The sequence below is a fragment of the Homarus americanus genome, unplaced genomic scaffold (assembly GCF_018991925.1).
Source record: "Homarus americanus isolate GMGI-L3 unplaced genomic scaffold, GMGI_Hamer_2.0 scaffold49667, whole genome shotgun sequence".
NCBI classification, from domain to species: Eukaryota; Metazoa; Arthropoda; class Malacostraca; order Decapoda; family Nephropidae; genus Homarus; species Homarus americanus.
Window position 1 is genome coordinate 2827274 of NW_024738608.1, and position 9333 is coordinate 2836606.

At 36.7% G+C, this 9333-nt stretch overlaps 2 protein-coding genes across 2 annotated transcripts in view; one reads left to right on the forward strand and one right to left on the reverse strand.

Moving 5' to 3' along the window:
* The first annotated feature begins 801 nt into the window (after positions 1-801).
* On the forward strand, positions 802-3820 carry LOC121874117 (fukutin-related protein-like). Its single transcript, XM_042378069.1, is given in 3 exon segments — positions 802-1251; positions 1253-1687; positions 1689-3820. Coding segments are annotated over 3 exon segments (1476 nt in total). The 5' UTR covers positions 802-1168; the 3' UTR covers positions 2647-3820.
* Positions 3821-6044: 2224 nt separating this feature from the next.
* Positions 6045-9333, reverse strand: part of LOC121874134 (galactosylgalactosylxylosylprotein 3-beta-glucuronosyltransferase P-like) — a 36282-nt gene continuing 32993 nt past the window's right edge. The window contains exon 7 of the mRNA XM_042378096.1: positions 6045-6149. Coding sequence (XP_042234030.1) covers positions 6045-6149 — 105 coding nt within the window. The remainder of the gene's footprint in view (positions 6150-9333) is intronic.

The window sequence follows — 9333 nt, forward strand, 5'->3', positions numbered from 1 at the left end:
AAAGGCATCTATGTAGTTGACATATTTTGGTCCTATGTGTTGTGGTTACATTTCTTATGATATATTTTGCATAAAAATTTTGACATCATATTTAAGAATTTTGATTTTTTCCTAATTCCCATAGCATAAAAATCTGACCTGATTGGGCAAAATGAATGGCATTTTTGGAATCAGCACGCAAAATACATAAAGAATCAGCTAAGAAACCCCGCACCTCATGATTTTTTTTTCAAATGCAGCCCAGTGTTATTAATGAATTGTTTTGCTCATTTTGCACACAAACATTAATTCAATAAAAAAGACATTCAGTAATAAACAATAATGAATCTTTTGTACATAAGAGATATGACACTGTTTACACGATTATGCACGTCGTCTGCACGTTGTCCGGCCGTTCAAACCCGTCGAAATTCAAGTTTCCGCTTTCAAAATTTTTATTTATATTTTTTGTGTTCCAATAAAATACGTTGAATTAAAAACTCGCGAAATATGAGAAGCTCCTATACGACATTTAACCCTTCAATATGTCTTCAAAGAGACCATGATGCAGAGAAAGTGGTGCTAGTGCTTCCAAGCATAAGCACAAGTCACTATCTATCCAGGAAAAAGGTGAATTTCCATGGTCCGGCACCGGTCAGGTCCCGAGGTTGCCGGACTAGAGAGGTACAACACAGTACTTTAGTTACATATGTATGTGTGTGTGTGTGTGTCATGTATATATTGAGGAGATTTGATTATTTGTAGTTTACTGAAGTATATAAGCCAAAATAGTGATGCACAGTCTCTTATACTGAACACAACAATTTATAAATATATTTAAAATGTCTCCATGGATATTACATTAAAGAGTTGATTTTATATAGTATTGTGTAATGAATATCTAAACTGTATTCATTCTGTTGTAGAGGATATATATTTTTTATATTGGATGTCATCATTTTGCTCAATAACTGATTATACAAATAGATAATCAATTGCATTGTTAGAAATTTTTTTCTCTTCAAGTGTGAATACTTGACGTAGTTAGTTCTGGGTTTATAGTATTTGTAATTCATTAAAACTAGCAATATGTACCAAGTTAGTCATTAGTCATTCTATTAAATCTTGTACAATCACCATTTTTATTTTGAATTTTTGTCAACCGTGCTGTCAGTATAATATATGCAGTATGGTTGGTATCAGAAAGGCAAGGAGTGTTTTGCTGTTTTTTGTCTTGTTTATTACAATTTTGGTGGTGCGTCAAGTTGGGCACCGATTCAGTCAAGGAAGAGTTTAGGGAAAAGAAGACTCCAGTTATCGGGAATCCATTAGAAGATTTGGTTGTCATTGTTAGAGAGTTTGAAAGTTTTGATAACGATGTAGGCGAGACTGTTGATTCTGTTCTGAGTTCTTGTGGTGCTGTATGTAAGATTCTGGTGGTGAGTGATGACACTGTATTCCCACCTTTGCACTTAACGAGACATGTGTCATCGGTGGTTCTCAATCCAGGGTTGCTCAGGCATCGTCCAAATCTTCGAGGTTTCTTAACTGGTGCAAAATATGTCCTCCTTTTGCCAGATGGTGCTCGGTGTTCCTCGTCTACACAATTAGTGGATCTCATACATTTATTAAATACTGGAGATTCACAGGTTGTAGCAGTAGGTGTAGGTGGCTCACCATTAATATGCCACCGCTACACTCTTAACATAAGCTCCTGCTCCTCAAAGTGAAGCTTGTGATGCAGTTAGTGGACGTGCAGCCTTGCTAATGAAAACTAGCAGTGTTTTACAGCTGACTCATCCTCTGGCACTCCCTGTGGCCCTGAGTATTGGTATCCAAGGTGCAGCACGTGCATGGAAAGTGCATGTTAGTCGGGGTGGTCTGCTTGGGGAGGGCCGACAACTTTATGCCAATGACCACCTACAGTGGAAACGAGACACTGTTGAAGAGGAACGGAAACGTGCTCTTTTTGCTGAGTTAGGTGTTAAAAAAGTTGTAACCACAGGTGGTAAAGTGCTTTGGTATGGATACAGTCGTAAAACACCTCGCTGCTTTCCTACCGTGATAGACGATACACCAGACTATCTGTATGTGGGACGCTGGACGCCACCATGTTGCTTAGAAGGGTTAAGAACCACTGCACGACATGTCTTCCAGGTGCTAAGGGGATGCCGAGCACGTTGGTGGCTCGAGGGAGGGTCTTTGTTGGGTGCTGTACGAAGTGGAGATATTATCCCCTGGGACTATGATGTAGATGTGGGCATTTACTCTCAGGATGTTAATCGTTGTCCACAACTGAAGGCAGCACGTTGGCAGACATTAGAAGATACTGATGGTTTTGTGTGGCAGAGAGCTTCAGAAGGTGGGTTTTTCCGAGTACACTACAGCACTGCAAATCATTTACATGTTGATGTGTTTCCATTTACCCCACGAGGGGGCACCATGACACGAGGTGGTGCTTGGACCACGGGTCATCGTCAGGATATAGATTTTCCAGAGCACTTCTTGAGACCACTTGCATCGGTGAATTTTGCTGGAGTAATGGCCTCAGCACCCAATAATGTCCGAGACTTTCTAGAGCTCAAATTTGGTGCGGGAGTGATTGAAACTCCTCAGTATCCCAATCCAGATGTTCGCCTTCCACATAATATATCAGTGCTGACTTAAAGGTAATTGTTCCTTTGATAAAAAGTTATGGGTTGTTTTTATTGGCCTCATTTTGTGATTTGTTTAGGCTGGTGCTGTCGTGTACATAAATAAAACGTACAGTGCTGTATTCTTTTGTCAGTGATGGATCTCATCTCTTTTATGTACAGAGTAGAGCTACTGTGTTGTGTTGTCTTCCATTCGTGGCTAGTTAAAAGTGTCCTGATATTAGAATATTTTTTTAATGAACCTGCTTACTTCCATGCAATCAAAAATTGTTGATTTAGTGTATGAATGTATTAAGCTGTGTAGTTGCTTTTGATTTTCTTTTACCATAAGTATGGTGCAAGTCAATATATCTTATCTTTGAAGACCATCATCACCGGGTACATTCATGACCTTCGATATGGTCAATCCTATCTCTGGTAACAATGGAAAGAATTTTATACATATTTCTATGAAAAGTGCTGATTGATCTGGTATCCATAGGTTATTAATTTTAGTGATACAGTAATTGTTTTTTTATAAGAATTTTTTACAACTTTTCTATACCACTGTTTTATCTGTTGTTATTTAAAAATTCTGTCTTAGAGTATAGGATGTAGCAGCCAACATTAGGAACAAGATTCAAAAGTTATCAGGTGTGGATTTGTAATGTATATTTCCTGTACCTCAGCCTGGCAAGTTAATGGACTGCAGTGATGTACAGTACAGGTGCTCCTCTACTTCAGAAAGTTCAACTTACAAACTTTCAGAGATACAAACATCATCACTGAGGGGAGTTACCTGCCAGAACAGGTGTTTAATGTGGATGAGACTGGATTATTTTGAAGAAAGTTCCAGATAGAACAAACATTACCTAAGAGGATAAGAGTGAGCCAGGATTTAAGGCTGTATTAAATGGTATAGCTGTAATAAATATCCACAATCTTTTCATTATTTACAATATGTTTGGTATCTACAAGAGTAAAGTTGGACTTACAAACAATTGGACTTACAAACAAGCCTCAGGAATGTAACTCGTTCGTTAGTAGAGGAGCACCTTTATAGGTATTTTTTGAAATGCCATTTTTCACTTTAGATTTTGAGGTACAAAACTACAGTACTGCAGTTAAGCCACTGAATAAGCTTCCCTTCATAGTTACCTTTGATATTAGTTTGCCATGGAAAATCTCTCCTCATATGCCATTTCCTGTTTTAAGCCTACAGTGAATTACCCAAACTATGGCAGTAGTGAAATCGGACATCTCTGATGTTACCTTCCATAATTCTAATTTATTTGCCCTTATTTTTAAGAATAAGAAACAGGTAATGACAATTCTCAACTGCTTTGATTCATCATCTATTTTACATTATTCATGTCCACTTACCCTTTGCACATTTATTTTTGTTTTTTCTCCTTTGCCCCATTTGTTCATTCTTTACCTTGTCAGATATCTTAATCTCTGATATACAGTAATCTCCCTGTTAACTGAAATCCCCGATCTCTGGAACTCTCTAATACCCGGATTTTAAATCAGGCTGCAAAAATTCCAGCAAATCTCTCTCCAGTCCGGGTCTGCGAACGAGTTTCCGAAGATGAAATCAAGCACATTTTCCGGGAAAAAGTCCAAGAAGGTTCAGAGAAAATCTCTCCAGAGTCTCTCCGTTCTGGGCCTGGTGCATGGGTGGCCTAGTTGCTTGGATCGATTAGTTCATATTTTGCTGCCATTGTAGAAGGTTGCTCCTTTGTTTGCTGTTGTTTTTACATACAATTTGTGCTGTACTACCAGGACACAATCAGCCCAAAATACAGTGTTAAAGCAATATTAAGAACGTAAAAATTTATTTCAATTACATATACTGTACTGAACATTCAGTAAGTGGGAAACACTGGAGCACCTTAGCTTTCATCTTTAAGACATCTTCAGGTCATGAGATTCACTAATCACCCTCCCCGACAATGGATGATCTGATATTGCATCAGGTCAAGTCAGTAACATGGCCCACTAATCCCGCACCCCCACCTCCTCGCAAGTGTTAAGACCTGATTACAGTTACGCATTACATTCAGCTGAGTGGACAGTGTCTGCCTACTCTAGGCTCAAGGTGACAGCATATGCTGGTGAAGACAATATGTACAGTATAGTACAGGTTAGGTATTCCTTTTCCGAAATGCTTGGAGTCGAAAGGGTCTCGGATTTGGGAATATCCTACCCGGGCACAGGTCATCGACCCACAACGGGGCCTGGGGGCGAGAAAATAAGAGTAAAAAGAAATTATAAATAGAAGAGAAAAAGACTAAATTAATCTACACCACGAAGTTGCCCGGAAAATGCAGAACTCACCCAGCGGGGATGAGGCTCAAAACTATGCTCAAAATTCATTTACCTGTATATTTAATTTACAGCATATGGATGCATATAGCCTGCAGGTAGTTTTATGAAATATTTAAAAAAATTTGTATGATATATACATGGTAAGATGTACACTGAAGAATGAGAAAGGTAAGTAACCACTGCCATCTGTTCAGCATCGCCATGATGCCTGACTCTTGAAGTGTTAAGTGGACTGTCTTACTTTTTTATTACACATACCTGTACATACTTAACCTAGTAAAAATTATGATGTACATGTACTATATGCCATATTCAGTGTATTCTCTAATATATATAGAATTAAATAGATTTTTGGATTTTGGAGCATTTCTGATTTGGCAATTTTGGATAAGGGATGCCAAACCTCTAGTAGTATACATTATTTTGTTCACAGTATTAACAATATATTTTACGTGTACAGTAGTGTTTGCATAAATAAATACAGCTCCATGCGAGATGCATCGTTTAGACTGGGGAAAATTTTCCCCAGTGAAGTGGAAAATTCCCTTTTTCGCTGTGACACAGCTCCATTCACGTCTCACATGCCTGTATCATATAGAATATGTTTTTAAATATATTTATTTAAAAACTATTCAGGATTATTTTGGTGATTTTATTTATTTATTTTTTCTAAATTAATTAGAACAGATTTTTAAAAATATATTTATTTAAAAACTACTGTATTCAGGATTATTTCGGAAAAAAAATATGGTGTCTCTAACTTAATTTGAACTGATTTTATAGACTGTGGTTTCAACATTTCTTTATTTTTTTCATAAAAGAATTGAGTCCCATTATTATTATGTGTTGGAATATTTTGTTTAGGGATATTTTATTGGAACAGCCTTGTAGATAATTTATTCAGGATCATTATAATATAAAATTCTTCTAACACAATTAGACCAGATGTTGTGAATGAAAGTTCATACTCTTTTTTGCAAGCTGTAATTGTTTTTACTCTGTCTCGCAGTCTAAATGTAATGGGAGAGTGTTTGTCCATGTGAAATGAGATGTATAATTTTGAGTCGAGAAGAGATGCATAGTTTAAACTCTCAGAAAACTTTACCCAGCTTCCAGAAACATTCTGAGGATGTGGACTAGTATCTGTCTGTACAAGATGTGCAGTTTAGACTCTCGGAAACTTTTCCCAATACCCGGGAAAAAACTCTGGGGATGTGGGATTTTTCAGGTTTGAGAGAGTCATTTCGATCTCGGAAATCTCTCATCCCTGGAAGAACTCTGCACCAATTGTTCCGGCGAACGGGGATATCATATTACTTACTAAATGCTTTTCTCGTTTGGTTTCACTTATCTTAACCAAGTATCCTTTAATTTCTCTTCAACATAGAAAAAAATGGCACAGACATTACCATGCAGACATCTTAACCCTCTCCAGGGCAGGGGTTTCTCTCAGCTGAATAAAATACCTGTGCTGTGCTGCCCTCTAAAAGGTTAAATATAGCTCACTCAATAACTTGCCATCCATTAAAATTCAGGCTGTCTGCAACTCTTCTCAACATTACTCTTGATTCATCCTCTTTCCTAGTGCAGTCTTTTGGAGGTACAATTGTTATATTTAAATTATTTAATTACCAAAGCAAGTGAGATATTAGATATTTAGAAGTACAGTAGTTTACGTGTCATTGGATTGTAAGTTATTGTCTCATGACAAGGCTTTAATAGATGATGATAGAGCTATAGTATGAAGTAGGATTAAAGATGTGCTTTCTATCTGTACAGTAGTTTAATATGATTATGTTCAGTCATTGGGCTGGGCAAGGTTTATATGGTGTACTTGGCTGGAGTTTGCTTTCAGCAGGTCATATTGTATTTAATGCAATATTAAAGTACTGTACTTTATTTTATCTTTATAGTAACCTTTGCAGAAGAATTATGGTTGCAAAATCTTAAAAAAATGTAATTCCTTATTAACCGAACAATAAAATTTATGGAGTGGGGATTTGTTGTTTGTGGGCTCTAAATATAGGAAAAGACTTTAAAAAGTATGTAAGGTGCAGGGGAACAAGCAGCTAGTCGTCTGTAGTAAGTTAAAAAATATATATAATAATTTCTCATTGCTACAGCACAAATCACCACGAAACAAAGATAATTTCATAGTATTTTGTAATTATAGAGAGGTGGAAATCAAGAGATGGTCGTAGTGAAATTTAAGAGATTGTCCCTTCTTTATGGTTGGGAGTTTGACTGAGTTGGTAACACCGAGCATCCCCAAAAGCCCAGATATTTTAAAGTACAGTACTCCTTGTATCACCTTCTTGGTCACTATCCATGAGTTCTCCCAGTACAGTAATCTTCTATAAATTTTCTAGGTAAATCCATGAACCACCCTGTTACTATATAAAGTAGAACATGAGACATCAGATATTAGATAGTGTAGTCTTGATGGTTCTAAAAAAACAAAAATAAATAAAATTACCTGAAAATTCTGAACTCCGTTTTTTTTACATCATTTGGCTATACAGTACATGCAATAAAATATGATCACTTAACATTCATAGCTTTAACTGTAGATAGGCTTTGAAATTGGCTGATCATTAAGGTGTAGTATTGTAATATCTGTTGTGTAGATAATACTTGTACAGTAAGTGTAGTTGTGGACAATTTAAATACAGTGGTCCCTCGATTAACGAATGGTTCAATTAACAGAATTTTGGTTTACGAATTAGCTCCCATAAGGATTTTTAGTTCCATTAACGAACAAAACTTCGATTAGCGACAGCCTTACAAGAAACACACTTTGTTGTGCGCATCAGCTGATCGGCTAGTCTGCCAATACAGTAATTGGTTCTATGTTTACATTCGTTTCCAGTGGCGTAAATATCAAGAAAGTTGTGCTCTTGAATATTTTAGCATTTTTTATTTTAAAATTATTGGTCATTCTTAAATTTAGTTAACATAATGATAATATATACAGTACAGGGAACAGTTTTTGTTTGCCCTTCAGCTGATCGAATCGCCCACAAATGCTTCTCAGTTTAACTTTGTTTACAGTGGAGTGACCATCAAGTTTGTTGGTCTCTTCAATATTTTATCATTTCTATAGTAAAATTATTGGTCATTCTGAAATTTAGTTAACATATTGATAATATACAGTGCAGAAAATATTATGAAACACGAAGAAGGCATTAGAACCAATGCACTCTGTACAGAATATGGCATGCCATCATCGACTGCCTCTACAATCAGCTGTTTGATATGTAAACAAAGCTGCTGGAATACGGCATGCACACCTCAAAGTAGGTTAAAATACAGTATTCTATTGTTTTTTATTTATTATTGTACAGTATACTGTACAGTACAGTACTGTTTTTAGTTTATATTTAAAGTTTTGTTAATTCTATTACCGGTGCACAGTACTTTGTATGTATACTTTTTCTGTGAGTTGGAACCAATTACCTAATATCCCATTGAAATAAGAGATTCAGTTAACGAAATATTCGGTTAACAACCGACTATGTGGAACCAATTGTGTTTGTTAATCGAGGGACCACTGTAATTAGATAAATTAAGCAGTATAATGAATTGTAGATCACCACTGGTTATTTGTATGTAACATAATATCCACACCACACATCTTTTGTTAGCTTGCTGTGGGTAGGGTGTTTGTAAATACTGTACAGGTATCCTTCACTTAACGAATGGGTTAGGCCCGTGGAAAACCATTCAGTAGGTGGATTTTCGTATCTCACGCTGACTACATAGCGTCAAAGCTGGGACGCTGCCTCTGCTAACCTTTAGCGACAGGGCTCCCACACTCCAATCCCCCTCCCACTCCTCCACTCAGTGAGCTAACTCTCGCACACAAAAAAAAATGTTTATTACTTCTATGTTTTTACTTGATGATAGTTATTTCGTTTATCTTTTTTGCACATTGTGTATGAAGGATTGTGTGTTCATGTAACTCATTAAAAAAATTAAGAAAAGTTAAGTACAGTACATATACTCAAAATTATTAGTTGAAAAGTAATTATAACTGAGCTCCCTACTCTGCCTGGTAACTCTTGTCGGTGCGTGAAAAATGTTTATTCCCTCTATGTGTGTGTGTACTTACCTTTAATGTAATCAGCACACGGGGCCCCCATAATTTTCTATTTAAAGGATACATGGAGACTACTATATTAATTGGATGAAGCAGAGGAGGAGACAGGGCTGGGTGGGTCATCAATGTCGCTTTCTTCAGACAGTTTTATGTGCAGTGGAAACGTTCTGGTTGAAGGTATCGGATTATCTTTAGGGAGTGAAGAGGCAGCACTGGTGGGCGTGAGGAGACAGCAATGGGGGACTTCTTAAAATAGATGTCCAATTTAGACTGCACATTTCATATATATAT